The sequence below is a fragment of the Ursus arctos genome, unplaced genomic scaffold (genome assembly GCF_023065955.2).
Source record: "Ursus arctos isolate Adak ecotype North America unplaced genomic scaffold, UrsArc2.0 scaffold_3, whole genome shotgun sequence".
NCBI lineage: Eukaryota > Metazoa > Chordata > Mammalia > Carnivora > Ursidae > Ursus > Ursus arctos.
Genome location: NW_026622985.1, coordinates 1,012,580 through 1,033,450, shown reverse-complemented (window position 1 = coordinate 1,033,450; position 20,871 = coordinate 1,012,580). Strand labels below are relative to the sequence as shown.

The 20,871-nt window shown below is 40.4% G+C and overlaps 1 protein-coding gene across 1 annotated transcript in view; it reads left to right on the top strand.

Moving 5' to 3' along the window:
* LANCL2 (LanC like glutathione S-transferase 2) overlaps positions 1-20,871 on the top strand; it is a 51,897-nt gene that overhangs the window by 26,887 nt on the left and 4,139 nt on the right. Inside the window, exons 3-7 of the mRNA XM_026501591.4 lie at positions 7,824-8,031; positions 8,868-9,015; positions 10,319-10,465; positions 13,618-13,800; positions 20,556-20,732. Of these exons, the coding sequence (XP_026357376.1) occupies positions 7,824-8,031; positions 8,868-9,015; positions 10,319-10,465; positions 13,618-13,800; positions 20,556-20,732 (863 nt within the window). The remainder of the gene's footprint in view (positions 1-7,823; positions 8,032-8,867; positions 9,016-10,318; positions 10,466-13,617; positions 13,801-20,555; positions 20,733-20,871) is intronic.

Genomic DNA, 20,871 nt, shown 5'->3' with positions numbered 1-20,871 from the left:
CTTCAAATGCTAAGACAACAATGTAAGACCTAAAGGAACACGAAAAATCAAAGAAACAATACCAGCAAAGGAATAAAATAATTTTCTAGTAATTAATGGAGATCTGCAATTTGCTTGAGAAAAAATTCAAATTAGTTGTTTTGAAGAACCTCATTGAGCTTCCAGAAAACACAGGACACCTCAACGATATCAGGAAAACAATATATAAAACAAGAAGTTTAACAGAGAGATAGAAATCATAAAAACAAAAAAAGAACCAAAGAGGAATTGAGGAGCTGAATATTACAATGAATGAAATGAAAAAATGAAGTAGAAAGCATCAGCAGTAGAATGAAACAGAACAAAAGACTCTCTGAACTTGAAGACACATAATTTATAATTATAAATCAGAGGGAAAAAAAAGGGAAGAAAGCCTGTGTGAGTTATGGGAAGTGAAACAATGCGTGCATTAGAGGAGTCACAGAAGGACAAAGAGGGAGAAAAGGACAGAAAGCTTATTAAAGAAATAATGTAGTTTTCCAAATCTGGGGAGAGAAACAAACATCAAAGTTCCTGAAGTCTGTAATTCCCCATACATATTCAACCCAAAGAGTACTTCACTGAGACACATTATAATAAAATGTCTAAAATCAAAGACACAGATAATTAACAGCCAGAATATGAATAAGGTGGCATGTGCAAGTCCTTACATATCAGTAAGTACTTTAAATTTAAATGAATTAAATTATCAACCAAAAGAAATAGAGTGATCAAATGGCTAAAAACAAGACCTAACTATACAAGAGACTCATGTCAGCTTTAATAGACTGCTGACAAAGAAAGAGCTGAAAGTGAAGAGATGGAAAAAATAACATTTGATGCAAATGAAAACCAAAATAGAGCAGGGGTGGATATACTTATGACAGAAAAAATACACTTCAACTTCAAAAACTTTAACAAGAGACAAAGACGGTTTTTATGTAATGATAAAGGAGTTAGTTCATCAAGAGGAAATAACAAATATATACATGTACCCAGAGCAGAAAAAGAAATAAAAGTTATCCAAATCAGAAAGAAAAAGTGAAATTGAAACCGTAAAGATCCTGCCAAAAAATTGTTAAAACTGATGAACAAATTCAGTACAAAATTAATACACAGAAATCAGTTGTGTTTCTGTAGACTAACAGTAAACTATTGGAGAAAGAAACCAAGAAAACAATTCCATTTATAATAGCATCGAAGAAAAATCCTTAGGAATAAATTTAATCAAGGGGTGAAAGACCTATATGCTGAAAATTATAAGACATTGATGAAAGAATTGCAGAAGATGCAGATAAATGGAAGAATACCCCATTGTTGTGGATTGGAAGCATTAATGTTGAAATATTTGTGCTGCCCAAAGAGAGCTACAGATAATATAATCTCTATTAAATTTTATGGTGTTTTTCACAGAAATTGAAAAAAAAATCCTAAAATTTGTACGGAACTACAAAACAACCAGAATAGCAGTAGCAGTCTCGAGAAAGAACAAAGCCGGAGGCATCACACTTCTGATTTCAGAATATATTGCAGAGGTATAGTAATCAAAACAATACGGTACTGGCATGAAAACAGACGCATAGCTGAATGGGACAGAATAGAGAGCCCAGAAATAAACCCAGCATAAATGGTTAATAATCCTTGACAAAGGCAACAAGAACACACAGTGGAGAAAGATCATCTCTTCAATAAATCATATTGGGAAAACTGGAGAGTCATATGCAAAAGAATGAAACTGGACCCCTATCTTATACCACTCTCAAAAATTAACTCAAAAAGGATTAGAGACTTTAAATGTAACGCCCGAAATCATGAAACTCCTAGGAGAATACATGGGGGTAAATCTCCTTGACACGGGTCTTGGCAATGATTATTTGTATGTGATACCAAAAGCTTAGGCAACAAACGGAAAAATAAACAAGGGGACTACATCAAACTAAAAAGTTCTGCACAGCAAGGGAAGCAATTAATAAAAAAGGTAGCCCACAGAATGGGAGAAAATATTTGCAAACCATATTTATGCTAAAGTGTCAGTATCCAAAATATCTAAGAAATGTATACAACTCAATAGTAAAAATGATAATAATAATAATCAATTTAAAAACTGGGCCAAGAACCTGAGTGGATATTTTCCAAAGAAGCATGCAAATGGCTGACATATACATGGGAAAGTGTTCAACATCATTATCAAGAAATGCAAATCAAGACTGTAATGAGATATCACCTCACACCTGTTAAGATGGCTTTCATTAAAAATAGATGAGGGGTGACTGGGTGGTTCGGTCGGTTGAGTGTCTGCCTTCGGCTCGGGTCATGATCCTGGGGTCCTGGGATCAAGTCCCGCGTTGGGCTCCCTGCTCAGCTGGGGGGGCCTGCTTCTCCCTCTCCCTCCCCCTGCTTGTGCTCTCTCGTGCTCTGTCTCACTGTCTCAAAAAATAAAAAAAAAAAGAAGAGATGACAAATGTTGGCAAGGATGTAGAGAAAGGAGAACCCTAACATACTTTTGGTGGGAATGTAAATGTAAAAAATTAAAAATAGAACTAGCAGATGATCCAGCAGTTCTACTTCTGGGTATTTTTCCAAAGGGAGAAAACTTAACTCAAAAAGATAAATGCACCCCTATGTTCATTGCATTATTCACAATAGCCAAAATATGGAAACAACCTTCGTATCCACCAGTGGTGAATGGATAAAGAACCTGTGGTATTTTTATCTATTTCTATCTATATTTACATGTACACGTACAACTCTATCTATACCTACATCTCTGTGGGATGTAATGATACATTAGTCAGCCATGAGAAAGAACAAAATCCTGTCACTGGTGACAACGTGCATGGTCCTGAAGGACATTATGCTAAGTGAAATAAACCAGAAAGAACCATGATCTCACATATATATGAATTCTTAAAAAAAAAAAATTGAACTCATAGAAATAGAGTTGAATGGTGATTCCCAGAGGTTGTGGGGTGGGAAAAATGGGAGAGATGGTGGTCAAAGAGTACAGACCTTCAGTTACAAGGTGCACCAGTTCTTTAGATCTAATGTACAGCATTGTGACTGTAGTTCATAATGCTGCAGTGTGCACTTGTAGTCTGCTCAGAGAGTAGATCTGACGTGTTCTCACCACACACATTAAATAAATGGTATGTGAGGTAATGGATTTGTTAACCTGATTGTGGTCTTATTTTCACAATGCATAAGTATATCAAAGCACTCCGTTGTACATTTACATATACAATTTTATTTGTCACTTATACCGTAGTAAAACTAGAGGAAAACAAACAATAAGCTAATTAAAAGAGACAGTTTCTTTCAAAGAACAGGATATCCCAGTGCTACTCTTTGTGGGACTACATCAAAATCAAAAGCTTCTACACGGCAAAGGAAACAGTCAACAAAACCAAAACACAATGTACTGAATGGGAGATATTTGCAAACGACTTATCTGGTAAAGGGATAATATCCAAAATATGTCAAGAAATTACACAAAGAAGTTGTGGTCCATACATACAATGGAATATTACTCAGCTATCAGAAAGAATGAGTTCTCAACATTTGCTACAACATGGACGGCACTGGAGGAGATAATGCTTAGTGAAATAAGTCAAGCAGAGAAAGACAACTATCATATGATTTCTCTCATCTATGGAACATAAGAACTAGAATGATCAGTAGGGGAAGAAAGGGATAAAGAAAGGGGGGGTAATCAGAAGGGGGAATGAAACATGAGAGACTATGGACTATGAGAAACAAACTGAGGGCTTCAGAGGGGAGGGGGGTGGGGGAATGGGATAGACCGGTGATGGGTAGTAAGGAGGGCACATATTGCATGGTGCACTGGGTGTTATACACAACTAATGAATCATCGAGCCTTACATCGAAAACCGGGGATGTACTGTATGGTGACTAACATAATATAATAAAAAATCATTATTAAAAAAAAAAGAAAGAAATTACACAAGTCAGGGCGCCTGGGTGGCTCAGTTGGTTAAGCGTCTACCTTCGGCTCGGGTCATGATTCCAGGGTCCTGGGATCGAGCCCCACATCAGGCTCCCTGCTCACCCTCTGCTGCTCCCCCTGCTCGTGTTCTCTGTCAAATAAGTAAATGAAATCTTAAAAAAGAAAAAGAATTTACACAACTCAACACCAGATGAACAAATTATCCAATTAAAAATGGGCAGAAGATATGAACAGACATTTCTCCAAAGAAGACATCCAGATAGCCCACAGACACATGAAAAAATGTTCAACATCACTGGGCATCAGGGAAATACAAATCAAAACCACAATGAGATACCACCGTACACCGATCAGAATGGCTGAAATGAACAACTCAGGAAACAACAGACATTGATAAGGATGCGGAGAAAGGGGAACCCTTTGGCACTGTTGGTGGGAATGCAAAGTGGCACAGCCACTCTGGAGAACAGACAGTATGGAGGTTCTTCAAAAAGTTAAAAATAGAGCTACCCTATGACCCAGCAATTGTACTACTAGTTATTTATCCAAAGGATACAAAAATACCAATTCGAAGGATTTGGTTTTTTTGTTTGTTCGTTTTAAAGATTTTATTTTATTTATTTGACAGAGACAGCCAGCGAGAGAGGGAACACAAGCAGGGGGAGTGGGAGAGGAAAAAGCAGGCTCCCAGCGGAGGAGCCTGATGTGGGGCTCGATCCCAGAACACTGGGATCGTGCCCTGAGCTGAAGGCAGATGCTTAATGACTGTGCCACCCAGGAGCCCCAATTCGAAGGATTTGTTAATAGCAAATATAAACAAACCCTGATGTTTATAGCAGCATTATCAGTAATAGCCAAGCTATGGAAAGAGCCCAGATGTCCATCAACTGATGGATGAATGGATAAAGGTGTGGTGTATAATGTCCAGAAGGTTACCAGAGGGGAAGCAGGCGGGGGAAGGTGGATGAAACAGGTGATGGAGATTAAGGAGTGCACTTGTGATGAGCACTGAATGATGTATAGAATTGTTTAATCACCGTATTGTAACAAATTGAAACAAATATATGTAACATATTGAAACAAATATAATATCGTACCTTAACTATACTGGAATTAATAATAAAATTTAAAAAATAATTTTAAAAAAACAGGAAATCTCAGTGTCAGAGGTAGGAAAATAAGGAAATACATCCTATTATCTTATGAAGCAAGGATGATACTGGTACCAAAACTGACGTAAAGATTTACTAAAAAAAATACCACAGCTTGGTCTCACTTACTAATTATTAGTTTGGTAGTAATAATGCTATTTTGGCTTGTAGAAATAAGTTTATATATTTTAGATATACATACTGAAGTATTCAAGGGCAGAATGTTAGGATGACTTTTTAAGAAATATTTTGCCTATCATTTACTTTAAAATATTTAAGCATTGAGGTGCCTGGCTGGCTCGGTTGGAAGAGCATGAGACACTTGATCTCATGGTTGAGAGTTTGAGCCCCACGTTGGAGTGGAGATTACTTTAAAAAAAAAAAAAAAAAAGACCTGGCTATAGCATTTAAAAAATAAATAGGGCACCTGGGTGGCTCAGTCAGTTAAGCATCCGACTCTTGATTTGGCTCAGGTCATGATCTCAGGGTTGTGAAATTGAGCCCTGCGTTGGGCCCTGTGCTGGACATGGAGCCTGCTTAAGATTCTTTCTCCCCCTCTGCCCTTCCCCCCTCTCTAAAATTAATTATTTAATTAATTAAAATATTTAAGCATTGAATACATATATAACTATAGGTTTTAAGGCTCATAGGCTGACCACATCATCATTCTATCTTTTAAGGATTTCTGAGTCAATCATGAAGTACTTATTTGTAAACCTTTTATAATGAATATGTTTGAAATTTGTAGGTACTTAACTTTTAGCTTGCTTTCTTTTTTTTTTTTTGAAATTATTTTTTTATATTGGACTTCACTATAAAGTGTATTTTTATAAACAAGTTTTGCTTTATTTTTTTTTTTAAGATTTTATTTATTTATTTGACAGAGATAGAGACAGCCAGTGAGAGAGGGAACACGATCAGGGGGAGTGGGAGAGGAAGAAGCAGGCTCATAGCGGAGGAGCCTGATGTGGGGCTCGATCCCATAACGCCGGGATCACGCCCTGAGCTGAAGGCAGACGCTTAACCGCTGTGCCACCCAGGCGCCCCTTAGCTTGCTTTCTATATGTTTATAATTTCAATTTCTCGAATACAAAAACAGCTTAAGTACAGGATCTCAAATAATTCATATGGAAGGATACTTTTTCAAGGCTTGCAAATATGGTACTTTTATTTTTTATTTTTATTTTTGTTTGTTTGTTTATTTATTTATTTATTTATTTATTTTGGTAATTTATTTATTTGAAGGAGAGAGAGAGCCAGCGAGAGAGGGAACAGAGGCAGGGGGAGTGGGAGAGGAAGAAGCAGGCTCCCAGTGGAGGAGCCTGATGTGGAGCTCGATCCTAGGATCACACCCTGAGCCGAAGGCAGACGCTTAACGACTGAGCCACCCAGGCGCCCCAAATGTACTTTTAGATCTATCTAACTTAACAACTTTTAAGAAATGGATAATGAGAAAAGGACTTTTCAAATACATGTAGAGAGAGAAATGTTAAGCATTTGAAAGGGAAGTAAGATACTCTGAAATGGAGAATTAAAGAAAAAAGAAACTACCTATTTAGAAGAAATTTTAAAAGCAAGATGCATAGCAGAATGTAGGTGGTGAGCTATGCTGTGTCGTAAACTACGGTAACAATGTGCGCCAGTTATACTCAAGAGAAGCAATTAAAACAAAAAGGAAAATGAAAAATAATAGAAGTGAGAGTAGGATATTAGACACAGAACATAATATTAGAGAATCCCAATTCAAACATGAGTAGATGTTCTGTTTGGCCTTTTCACCATCATAGCATTTCCTTCGATACTTTCTCTGTAATCTATTTTATTAAGCACATATGTATACATATTCTTTTTTTACTTAGCCATCATGGTGACTGAGTCCAGGAATAACAGCAGGCTTCTTTCAGAAGCTATATAGGTCATCCTCTGTAGATTTTCAGAAAAAGGCTCCTCTCTGGGTCACTTAAGTGTCTGTATTTGTTCTTTAAAATAGGAAGGTTGGGGGCTCCTGGGTGGCTCAGTCAGTTAAGCGTCCGACTCTTGGTTTCAGCCCAGGTCGTGGTCTCAGGGTCGTGGAGCTCCTCAGCTCGGAGTGTGCTCTCTTGCTAAGTAATAAATAAATAAAATACTTAAGACAGGGAGGGTGCAGAGCTGATGAACTCTCTCTCTCACCCTACGGCTGTTCCATAAACGGTGAGTCAACTCGGTGGTTTGTTGGTCATTTGGGTAGCTTGGTCACTAAAGAAAATGGAAAAATTGTGAGAAGTAGAAAGATTAGAAAGAAGGGGGTGTGAAATTTAGAAAGTAATGATTTAATTTGGGGTAAGATAGGAGGAAATGATTATATGAGAAGTAAAAAGGAAAAGATCCAAGTTAGCTTAAAATACAGAGGAGAAGGATAAAATCTTGAAATGAATGTACAGAAAATGGGAATGTGTGGGAAGTCGTATATTTTACTTTGTCTAGGAGCTACTGAATCACTGTAACAGAGCCAGTAGCAAGATAATGGATTTAAACTTGGTTTCAGCTTTTTCTACCCTGGATTATTTTTCCCTTCTTTCTGTTTTTAAAGATGTATCAGATGTAATTTGTTTGATGATAGGGTTTACGTAAGTTTTTCATGTGATCATAAAATAATAGGGTGAAAAAGAAAGGTAATAATGCTTTTCTTTGGGGCCGGGGGAATTCTCCAGGCATAGCCCTTTTGTACCTGCAGTTGTACCGGGTCACATGTGACCAGACCTACCTGCTCCGGTCCCTGGATTACATAAAGAGGACACTTCGGAACCTCAATGGCCGCAGGGTCACTTTCCTCTGCGGAGATGCCGGACCCCTTGCGGTAGGAGCTGTGGTGTATCATAAACTCAAAAGTGATTGCGAGTCCCAGGAATGCATCACAAAGTGAGTTTTTAAAACTGGAAGTATTTTTTCTAAATTCTCTATTCAAGGTCTTACTGTAGAAAGACATTCAAAAAGGAAATTATTTTTTAATTCATCTACTGTTGCCAACAGGTCTTTCCAAGAAGTGAAGAGGTTTATATGTTAACCTTGAGCATAACGATAAGATCATATGCCTCCTTTCTATCCAAGCTTGTGTCTGCCTTAATTTTGGGAGAAATAAACATGTTCTTTCATGTTACTTTAATCTTTTTCCTAAATAATTTTTGGTTGTGTTCATTGCATGAAAATTAGTTTATATGCTTTAGATTCACTGTCATAACTTTTATTTTTAGGTTCAGTTGTTTTGGAACAGTTAGTATAAAACTTTCATTACACCGGTTGGTTTATATTCTTTTTGGAAGAGGCAGAGGTCAGGGCCTGCTACCATCGTCTGGAGTGTCTGGCCCACGCTGGCAGTTGATGTTTGTTGAAAGAATGAGTCGAGCTAATTCCCAAGCTTTGACTACATTTTAGTACTATTTTCTTTTAAATTTTAAATCACTTTCTTCTAATTCTGATTTCAAAATTGAGTGTCATCTCTTACATGGTTTAGACTAGACACAAAGGTAGATACTTTGAACAGAAAGGTATGTTGTTATTAATGTGATATCTGAGAGGGAAATTAGCGCAGTGGAGAAGTTCTTGTTTGGGTTTTGTTTGTTTGTATTTCTTAAAATGAGTTTTAAATTAAGTAAAATAAGTAACAGGTAATTTCTAAAGTGATAGGGTTACTAACCGTTTCGGGAAGAGGAATTTCAGACATCCTCTGGGAAAACAGAATCTTTCTTGTTGCAAAGACTTCTGCAGCTCCAGAGAAGCATCGTGTGCCGAGATTCAGACCTCCCCGATGAGCTGCTTTACGGACGGGCGGGTTACCTGTACGCCTTACTCTACCTGAACACGGAGATCGGCCCGGGCACTGTGTGCGAGTCAGCTATTAAAGAGGTACTGTGGGGTCGCCGACAGCTGTGGGCGTCCTGTCATCTCTACCGTCCCAACCTGTCAGCACACAGCCGTGTTAGTGGCTGCACTTTGCTTCTAGGTAGCAGTGATTTCTTAAGGCATCTCATAAAAGCAATAAATAGCTGCCTTTTTTTTCCTTTCTAGGAATGTTTTGTAAAAACTTATCCTCCTCTCAGGCCTATTAATTCACCTGTTTTTACTAGAACCAAACAACAGCAGCTTCAAAAAGATAGAATATTTATTTCTGTTTCATAAAGCTTCTGAACTGGTAGGCAGTCCCAGTGAATATGGCTAAGGATCTGGGATCTTGTGTTCTATCATACCTTGTGTTCTATCATATCATGCCCTTATCTGCATGCCCAGACTTAATTGAGCAGCCCTAGGCTCCAGACGGGGAGGATGTAGAGGATAAGCAGCTTCTTTTTTAAGGCCACACATGATTCAGAAGTCATCTACTTCACTTCTGCTCACATCCTACTTCCAGAACTTAGTCAAAGGACTGTGTCTGTCTGTAGCTGAGAGGTAGATGCCCGGCCAAAACATGGAGCACTGTTACCCAAGCGTGAAGGGGGAAAGGATACGGGGAAACAATTGTGTCTTTGCTACATGTCATTACAGAGACGATATTCGTTGATGTAATAAAATGTGCATATGCCGCAGCTGACCTCATTTCATGAACCTTTCATAAATAAGGCTAATTCCTCCAGCCTTTCCTGGAAGATGTACTGCCAGTCTTTTGGAGAAAACATGGCAGTTACAAGGCAACTAAGTAGTCTAGGATAGTTTTTACGGGAAGTTTTTCTAGACTCTAGTAAACTGTTCATACGAAGAATTTTTAATTTCGTGGTTAGATTTCCTAATTTCTTTTTCTATTCTGAGATTGTCTTCAGATTTCTCTCTGCCTGTATTTATTTATTTATTTATTTTAAAAAGATTTTTTAAATTTTATTTGACAGAGATAGAGACAGCCAGTGAGAGGAAACACAAGCAGGGGGAGTGGGAGAGGAAGAAGCAGGCTCATAGCAGAGGAGCCTGATGTGGGGCTCGATCCCATAACGCCGGGATCACGCCCTGAGCTGAAGGCAGACGTTTAACCGCTGTGCCACCCAGGCGCCCCTCTCTGCCTGTATTTATTAATTTATAAACTAAAGATAACGGTGGTGGCTACTGACGGCTTACAGATTTTTTAGATGAAGTCGTCTATATAGAGCTGTTAGTGTGAATTAGACGGAAACAGGACACATGTAAGGGTTTTAGACTTAACGCTGTCTCTTGGTCTCCGTAGGTCGTCAGTGCTATTATTGAGTCGGGCAAGGCTCTGTCGAGGGAGGAGAGGAAGGCGGAGCGCTGCCCGCTGCTGTACCAGTGGCACAGGAAGCAGTACGTCGGGGCGGCCCACGGCGTGGCCGGCATCTACTACATGTTGATGCAGGTAGACACGCGTACAGTCACTCTCGTGTAAAATACTTCATCAAATAGGAAATGGGGACGGAATTTTAGTGTAAGTCAAGCAGGCTGAAATAAAATAAGGATCCTGCCTGACTCATGGATTCTTAAGCTCTGCTTCGTGAACCCCAAGCGGTGAAGCGCTGAGAGCACGTTCTACAGGTGGTTTTCACTGGGTTAGGTGTCTGCTGCCCACACTTTCTTCTGTCCATGTCCTTCTGCTCATTGTAGTTGCTCTTCGAATAGAGGGGCACCTTCTGGGAGCGGAAAGGGCCTCCAGGATCAAGACTGAGGCAGAGACTTTTCATGTTCAGATACCCCCAACTTGCCTCTCAATCTTGTCTGACATCTAGTTGACTTGAGAAGTCACCATTCCGTCAGGCAGGCAGAGACACCCCCCGCCCCCACCGAGTAGTGCTTCAGCCTGCTTCCAGCATCATGGCCTGTGGTTCCCTTCCCCACTCTAGACACAGCCTGTTTTTTTTTTTTTCAATTAAGCCTTTATCTCCCACACCCATACCAGAGTAGTTAATTAATGCTCAAAAATCACAAAGCTAGTAAGTCAAGGAACATGGGTTAGTATTTAGATTAAAACTTTTTAACTAAAAGCCCATATATTCCTTTTTAAAATTTTTACTTCAAATTCCTTTTTTTTTTTTTAAAGATTTTATTTATTTATTCGACAGAGAGAGAGACAGCGAGAGAGGGAACACAAGCAGGGAGAGTGGGAGAGGAAGAAGCAGGCTCCCAGAGGAGGAGCCTGATGCGGGGCTTGATCCCAGAACGCCGGGATCACGCCTTGAGCCGAAGGCAGACGCTCAACGACTGCGCCACTCAGGCGCCCCCAAATTCCTTTTTTAAACCTACTCTACCACTAAAGGAAATTCATATCTAAATGGGACTAAAACCCCCTTTTCTGGAAATGAGTTGTCTTTGTTTATTGTTGTAGAAGTAAAATGTACATATCCCAATTTGTGAATTTTCTTTATAGTGCAGACACATGTTTTCAAAGTAACTAGAATTCCATATCTCATTTAAAAATAGCACTATTATTTTGGAAAATTGGTAGTTTGTGTATATTTTCTATTTCCCCAAGAGAAAGTTTTAACACTAGCTTTTGAAGCTTTCTTTTTAAGTGATAGCCTTTGGGGAACAGAACCATATGAAAACCACACCACTAAGACATAACCTTAAAGTTTACATGTAGGTGTTGAGGTTAATTTTGCTAGATATTAGGGGTTTCCTTGAGAGAAACCCAAGTCACAAAGTTGTCCCCTTTTCTCTGCTTTTAAAGTGAAGAGCGTGGAAATATTATTTGGTCAGGATTCTGCATAGAAATCTGTATCCGTTTTCTTGTAGCCGTCGCTAGGCAGCGGTATGCCAGAGCCAGCTCGCACCTGTCTTCCCGCTGTGTCTGCAAAGCGCAGCCGGGGGGCCGCTCCGGGGTAGCAGGTGCTGCTGTGCAGTTCCGCGTGGAAGGCGGTCAGAAGAGTGTGCACAAACCCTTTCAAAATGTCACTTAAACTTCACTTTCAGGATGGCACAATAAAGACATTTCTCCTCTTGAAAATTATCTCAAAACAGCAAGGAAAACAAACAAAAAACCAGAAACCCACCTTCCTTGATGAGGCTAGCAGACATCTGGAGCCCCAGACGACAAATACGTAGACTGAGAATAGAGGAAAGAATGGCACGTGACCAGACAGGACAGGGGAAGATCACACGTGGGTGTCTGAAGAAGGTGCCAGCAGGAAGCAAGCCGTTATGCACGGCAGCCCCCGAGCCCTCAGGAACTTAGTGCCAGGGGAGGAGGGGGAGCCGGACACGTGTGCACATGGGGCGTGATGTGTGGGCAGCAGGAGGGCTTCTCTGAACATCTCTATACAGAGCGCCTGGATCTCTGTCTGGGAGATCTTCTCCCCTAACTCCTGTTGGAGACAGAACGGTGGGGTCTGGAGCAGCTGAACCAGCTCTTTCAACTCCAGAAAGCCAGGTGTAGAGGATAGTTGAAGAGAAGCGTAGAACCACACACAGGGCTGGCCTGAGTGTCCACAGGGTACTGGGCGAGCCCTCCCTGCCCCCGTGGACAGCGGGGCCACCACCTCTCTCACCCTTTGGCTTCACTGCTTCCACTTCAGGACGGGGGAGTGAAGAGGGGCTTTTTTTGTTGTTGGAGAAACAGCTCAGATAAAAGATTGCCAGATGTGGGTATTTCAAAGTCCCCATTACAAATGTTAGCTAGCTATCTGTGATGGTTAATATTATATATTAGTTTGGCTGGGCCACAGTGCCCAGGTATGTGGTCACACGTTTTTCTGGGTGTTTATGTGAGGACATTTTGGGTGGGATTTATGCTGGTGTTAGAAGGTGTGAGAAGACACTTTGAGACCAGAAGACAAAGCAGGCCACTCCGCAGAGTTTACGCAGTTTTATTCAGGGTGACTTACTGACGGGGCGATCGGGCAGAAGATGACTATGGCTGCTGCACAGTTATTCTCTGCAGAGTCCAGACCTTAGTCCATAGATTTTGTAGAGCGAGGGGACATGCAGAAGGGCATTGTAGTGAGATCAGAGGGCTTGCAGGCACCTAACTGCCAGCTACCCTTTAATGAGGTCTTGTGGCCCGACCTGTGCATCTGGAAGGGGCAAGACTGTGTTATCTCTGACGGATTCAAGAGAGGCCAAAACCAGCCTCCCGCAATTCCTGCCTGGGCCGGCATGTCTGAGGTATGTATATAGATCTCCAAGGGGCCTGGAACACATGGCCCCAAGAGAGGTCACTGAGCGGACGTGAGCAAGCTGGAGTCAGTATTGTCAGCTCTCCTACAAATGCTTGGACTTGTAATAAAGCACTTCCCCTCCAACATGGGGGTGGGCCTCATTCAGTCAGTTAAAGGCCTGCCCTGAGCAAGAGGGAATTCTCCAGCAGATGGCCTTCAGACTTCATCTTCAACATCAAAACAAGTTGAAATTAAAAAAGGTCTGCCCAAGTCTGAAATAACCAGATGGTGATTTAATTTGAATATTATATGCTTCTCAGTATTCCACGTATTTGATGCTTTGTTGTATTAGTTACAGTACAAAGGCTTAAAAAAATCTTAAAAATAAATTAAATGTGTTGTTTTTATTTGTTTAAAGCCAGCAGCAAAAGTGGACCAAGAAACCTTGACAGAAATGGTGAAACCTAGTGTTGATTATGTGCGCCACAAAAGATTCCGATCTGGGAATTACCCGTCGTCATTAAGCAACGAAACAGACCGCTTGGTCCACTGGTGTCATGGCGCCCCGGGTGTCGTCCACATGCTTGTGCAAGCTTACAAGGTCAGCACTTCGTTGTTCATAAGCATGCAATGTTTGGAAATCCACTCTTCTCCACCAGGTTTTCAGTTTGATTTTGGCCAGCACATTTGATTGCAAACTAAAAACCTTTTAGAATAATGTTTTTACAAAATAAAGTCTCCCTGTTTCACTTTATCACCCTGTAGTTGGAGCTGTACGTGTATGTGTGTGTGTTTTAGCAGGGATTATGTTCGTGTGTAAAAGAAAACCTGGGTGACAGCTTAGTAATGATTTTTATTCTGCCTGTGAATATCAGATAAGGCAGTAGGCACATAATATTATAACCAAATGCTCTTTGTTTGCGTTCACGTCATTTTATTTTCTTGCTTGAATAAGCCTTTATTGCTGGATGGTGATGCTTATTTGGGGCCTTTTAAATTCGAGTTTAAAATTGTTATAAAATTATTCATATGGGAGAATTGTGATAGTCAAAGCTTTACACATAATGGGGTATTATAGAAAAACAGACAGTACCTTTACTGATTAATTCTGGTAGTCTCAAGATAATATTTGGGCACAGTATTAAGAATTCATTTGATTTCTCTCCTGGACTAAGAATTAACCTTGTAAGTTGTAAGCAAACAATGCTTCCTTTTTTTTTTTAGTTGTTTTTAAATGTGTTTTCTTAATATTTTATTACATAGAAGTTGAAATTACAAACAGCTTACTACATTCTGTAACATTTTTTTAACATTTCTTGGAAAATAATTCACATTTAAAGAAAAAATGTTTTCAAGCAAGTTTTTTAGATGACTATACATTTTATTTTATTTTTTAAGTTTCTTATCTGAGGGCACCTGTGTGGCTCAGTCAGTTAAGTGTCTGCCTTCAGCTCAGGTCATGATCTCAGGGTCCTGCGATCAAGTCCTGCATGGGGCTCTCTGCTCAGCAGGGAGTCTGCTTCTCCCTCTGCTTCTGCCCCACCCCCTCAGTCTCTCTCTCTCTCTCTCTCAAATAAATAAATAAAATCTTTAAAAAATGTTTATTTCAGTGTAATTGGTGCACAAGGTCGTATTAGTTTCAAGTGCACAACCCAGTGATGCCAGTTCACACACAATGCAGGGCTCACCACAGGTGTGGCCGCCGTCTGTCACCGTGCAATGAGTTACAGGATCGTTGACATATTCGTTCCACAGCTGGAAGCCTGTGTCCCCCCTCCCTGCACCCATTTTGCCCATCCCCCCACAGCCATTGGTTTGTTCTCTGTATTTACAGGTATGAGTCCGCTTTTTGTTTCTTCATTTTTCTTTTTTAGATTCCTTATATGAGTGAAATCTTATGGTATTTGCCTTTCTCTGTCTGACTTATTTCACTTAGCATAATACCCTCTTGGTCCATCCATGTTGTACCAAATGGCAAGATCTCATCTTTTTCTGTGGCTGAGTGATACATACATACAAACACACACACACCGCATCTTATCCGTTTGTCTGTCAGTGCACGTTCAGGTTGCTTCCATATCTGGGCTATTATAAATAATGCTGAAGTAAGCAGAGAGGTGCATATATCTTTTTGAATTAGTGTTTTTGTTTGCTTTGGGTAAATACCCAGTAGTAGGATTAATGGATCATATGATAGTTCTAGTTTTAGATTTTTGAGGACCCTCCATACTGTTTTCCACAGTGGCTGCACCAATAGTGTACAAGCGTTTCTTTTTCTCCACATCCTCTCCAACACTTGCGATTTCTTGTCTTTTTTATTTTAGCCATTCCGACACGTGTGAGATGATGTCTCATTATGGTTTTGATTTGTACTTCCTTGCTGATTAGTGATGTTGAATATCTTTTCATTGTCTGTAGATCTTCTTTGCAAGAATGTCTGTTCATTTTTAATTGGGTTGTAAACCATGCTTCTTTTGTAATTGTATCTTTTTAATGCATCTTTATTTGTAATTCTTGATGTCGGAGGTTATTGTTCATATATCAAAGTATGTAACAGTAACCACAATGATTGATTAGTGTTTTGGCAAAGTGTCTTAGTTTTGTAGAAATAGATAGAATTAATGAAGCAGAATTCATATTTCTACCTAGAAATAACAAAAGAACTAGTCTCCAAATTGATTTTATTTTCCCTTTGTGACTAACCATAATAATTTAGAAAAATTATGGGGAATCTCTCATGATATTGATGAATTTTTCAGAAGTTTTTAATCCTCCTACAACATTAACACCTAAAATATTCAAATATATAAAGGTCAGGTATGAACATTTAAGAAAATAACTCAGAAAGTTATGATAAAAAAGGGCAGTGAGGGGCGCCTGGGTGGCACAGCAGTTAAGCGTCTGCCTTCGGCTCAGGGCATGATCCCGGCGTTATGGGATCGAGCCCCACATCAGGCTCTTCCGCTATGAGCCTGCTTCTTCCTCTCCCACTCCCCCTGCTTGTGTTCCCTCTCTCACTGGCTGTCTCTATCTCTGTCAAATAAATAAATAAAATCTTTAAAAAAAAAAAAAAGGGCAGTGAAATATACTCTGGAAATCAGAAGAACCTAATGATTCATCTTCTTAACAATACCTCAATCTTTAAGTTAAAATAAAGTACTGTTCAAATCGCTGCCTCCCTTTTTTAGAGCTTTAGAGCGATTGTTGTAACTTCAGTGACATAGAGATAAATCTATAATGTTATAATTATCCAACCATAATGCGTATATTGTTGACAAACAAGGACCCTTTGATATTCAGAACAGATGTATGACTTTGATAAAAAGTGAAAGCTTTTGTTTGTTTGTCAGGCTCCTTTTTCTCTTCACGTTAAAGAGGATAAACAGTACAGGTGGGCATTCCTGGTGGCTGGGGTCTCCCCGACCCCCGAGCCACTGGTAAGGAGGTAGTCAGGAGCCAGGACTTCCAGCGGGGCCATCATCCTAAGGAGGTCCGTTTCTCCTGGCCCTGTTGCCTGTGACTGCCGTCTGTTCCTACCACTGCTGGTCTGCTGGTCGCACGGGGAGCAAACATCACAGAGCTCTGCTGTTGGCCATGCCACAGATGTCTCAGACCAGCTGCCGCCTGGCCGGCTCTGGCTCAGAGTATCATGTGAATGTCTGTCCCTGCCTTGCTTATTCCGAAACAGAAAGTTCTCTCTTCTAGAAAGCATAGAGCGAAGGCATTCAGATCCCATACTTAGTCACTGAAACTTAATTTTGTTCATTTACGTCAAGATTCTCAAACATGAGGAAGGCGAGGAATATCAGAATCTTTGGGGGCAGAAGGCATCAATGGTAATTTGAAAAGGCACATATAATATAGTTTTACAAAATACAATGGTAATTTGAAAAGGCACATATAATATAGTTTTACAATTGAGTGTAAGTGAAGTGTGAGATCTGTGTTTGGCCAAGGCAGAGGGTGGTGTGGGCAGAGACCCGTGGGCAGTGGGGTGGAAATGCAAAGCTAGAGAAACACAGCTCGAGGCTCTGTTTTCTCTCAAGTTATTGTTAACTCAAGAGCATTTGCATTCACTGAAGCTATCTCAGAATTAGGAAGTACTTACATTTTATATAAGTTTTCAACATTTTCTCTTGCTGGCATGTGAACGCAGTTCTTCAAGAATGCTTATGAAGGCATAAGGTTTTCAAGTATTTGAAAAAGTGTTAATACCCGTCACAAAACTAGTTTCACTTAATTTGTTCCCCTCCTAGAGATGCTCATCGCGTGTCCTTGGGTGCTCTCTGCTTGTGTGAACATCTGTTGTTACCGTAAAAGTTCATAGTGTTCTGCATGATCCTTGAGAAATGGCAGCGTTTTAATGACATTCTGTGCTATATTAGGAATTATATTAGTTGCAAATGATTTTCTAGCGAATCACACTTGTGGACCCTATAGCTGGAAGCTATTTAGCTGAGCTGTTCTTGATTATCTGACAGTAAATCACTGGCGATGGTAACAAATTCTGTCTTCTAACTACACGTACGGGCCCTTCGGCCTTAGCAGTTCGTGTGGATTCAGCCGCTGTAAACAAATCCTCACACTGGTCAAATGGAAATTGTATTTGGAACGGTATTTACGCATATAGTGCCCAGGAAAACCATATACGTCACACCAAGGTGATAGCGATATAATCTTTTGACTCCATAACGTATGCAACCACCATGCCTTGCCCACTCCTGTACCTGCCTGCCTATGCTGGAAACCCCCAAATTGAGCTGTATTAGGAATGCTCTCTGATGGTCAATTGTTGACCATACATCAGAAAATGTTTTCATAGAAACTGTTCCCCAAGCTCCCTTGTAAGTCGATTATTTGAAACATGGAGTATCTTAGGGGTGCATATCAGAATCAGCTGGAGAGAGTCTTTCAAATTATACTTTCTTTCCTTCTTCCTCAAGATTGTGATCCCTTCTTCAGTTTAAGCATCACTTATATAAACCTACGACATTGTATCAGTTTGTTTTCCAGTTGTGTCTAGTTTTTTACTCTTAGGAATAAGCTGCTGTGAACATTCTTGTACGGGTCTGTGTAGACATGGGTTTTCATTTCTTTTGGGCCAATACCTCAATTGCTGGATCGTGAGCATCTGTAAGAAACTGCCAGACCTTTTCACAAAGTAACAGCTGTTGTACCTTTTACTTTCCGTCAATGACGTAAGAGGGTTCCCATCTTTGGCAACACTTGGTATTGAAAGGCTTTTTAATTATATTCTGGCGAATATTATATTGTCGTTTTTAATGGATAGCAATTTTGCTTGTGTTCCTGGCTCATTGTTGAACGTCTGTTCATTCCTTTTACCCACGTTGTTTTATTCTTTCTTTTATCGTCTTATTATTGAGTTGTAAGGATTCTTCATATGTTCTGGTTACAAGTCTTTGTCAGATACATGTTTTGGAAATAATTTTGTAATTGGCCTGATCATAATCTTTATGGTATCTTTTGATGAATAGAGTTTTTAATTCTGATAAAGTCTATGTTTTATCAAGTTTTGATGCTAATTTATTTCTGTATCTTGTCTAAGAGATTGTTAACCTAAAAAATAAAACCACTAGTTATTTAACCAGCAAAATGGGCTTATTCAAGAATAGCAGAGAATTACATTTTGGGATAGACAAGCTATGAGAAAACCATAGGCAAGTCCAACAAACAAAGGAGATGAACGTTCTTTTATGGAGAAGGAGGAGGAAGAGGGGGGAGGTGGTTTTGCATGGAAGTCCAGTGGGGAAAAGCAGTTCAGGGTCATGACAGTTTCTCGTTGGCTGAGTTGCAGGGGTAGTTGATTTCTTGTAGGAGATGCAGTGAACTCTTTTCCCTGTTGGGGTCTGTAATTGATGATTCTTTCCTGTTTCCTGCTTCCTCTTCCGTTGGGGTCTGTAATTGACAAGTCTTTCTGGAATTGAGTCGAGTGGCAGGCTTTCCCTTCTAACCTCCCAACTCCACTTTAGTGAGATTTCCCTTTATTAATTGTCACTACATTTTACTTTTCCGCAGGTTATACAGATAATTAGATTTAGAGCCATGAGCTATCTCTCAGTGAGTTTTACATATTACACGCATAGTCTGTATATTAGGTTTGTATATGTGACAGAAGAAGAGAGATTCTTTTATTTAAGCATCAGGATAGCTGATTGTTCCTCCATCGTTTATTGAAAAGACTTTTATTTTCCCCATTTGATTGATTTGGTGTCATTAATACCCCTAACAAGCCACTGAGATGAAGAACTAGTGTCCTTTTATAGTTGAGAAAACGGAGACATAAGGGGTTGAGCAACTCGTCCAAGGCCGGGACACACAGTTAAAAGGGGACAGAGCTGAGATTCAAACTCAGGCAGTCTGACCCTGGAGCTCACATCTCACTTGTTTTCATGAGTTAGAGTCTTGCTTCTGACCCTGCTGAATAGAATCTACATCAGGAATAGTGAGTAAGATGCAAATGTCTCTCTCTTTCCCCTTCTACCCTCTGCACACACTGATTCACATGGTTCATCTCTTTTTCTTGACTAATCAGTCACAGGTGGAAGAATCCTGTTTGCTCCCCCAAGGAGATCATCTCTGATGACCTTTTACCTCTGATTCATTGTCCAAAACGCCTTTACACTGGCCTGGAATGAGCTGAGCAGGTGGGGATTACTGGCAGCAGATTCTGAGGGAAGGACTAGAGAAACAAAATGAAATGTGAGGAGAAGGAGAAGGGAATCTGAGGAGGTACGCTTCCTCCTGCCGGGCATTTGTCTTGGCTGAGCTCACTTGTCTCTTTCCATATAAAGCCCTCCGTGGAGACCATGCCAGTAAGTTCTGCAGCCCAGGCAGATCTGCTCCAGGAACCGCAGGAAGTGTCCTGCTGGTTTCCCTGCGGTGGATTATGACAGGTCTCACCAGCCCCTGTAGGGCCAGGCCGTCAGGGTCTTACCGATAATGTGGCTGACCCAGTGCGTGTTCTTGACCCAGCTGCCAGGATGTTGTGGAGTCATCAGTCCCTCAGTTGACTTCACCAGGAGTGTAATTAGCACTGTGGGGTGTTTTGCTCTAGGAGTTACAGAATGGTGGTTTGTCTCTGCTAGCTTTTGTTTTTATTATTTAACTTAATTTTAGAACTGCTTTTGCAAAACCGTGAGCTGGGAGGACAAGGGGAAGAGGTGGGTCAGTTAAGCTCGTGAGGTGTGGTACTGTGCTGTTGCTGGTGGTGTTCGTCTTACCCCCAGAGCCGATCAGGTTTCCTAATGTGTCGTTTACTAACCAGAAAGGGAAACTGTTTTGCTGACTCATCATTGAAAACATCTTTTTAACACTGCTTTGCTTCTCATTGCCCAGGTCTTTAAGGAGGAGAAATACTTGAAAGATGCCATGGAGTGTAGTGATGTCATTTGGCAGCGAGGTTTGCTTCGGAAGGGCTATGGGATCTGCCACGGGACAGCCGGGAATGGCTACGCGTTCCTGTCCCTGTACCATCTCACGCAGGATAAAAAGTATCTCTACCGAGCTTGCAAAGTAAGGAGGCTTTATCCAACCAACTTTTCAATACTCCAGAGCATGCACAAAATCCAAAAATACTGCTCCTTTCCTTCTCTTAACCTGTGTCTCTTTCTCCTGGCGCAGATATACCCCTGCCCCTCTGTGCCATGTTGGT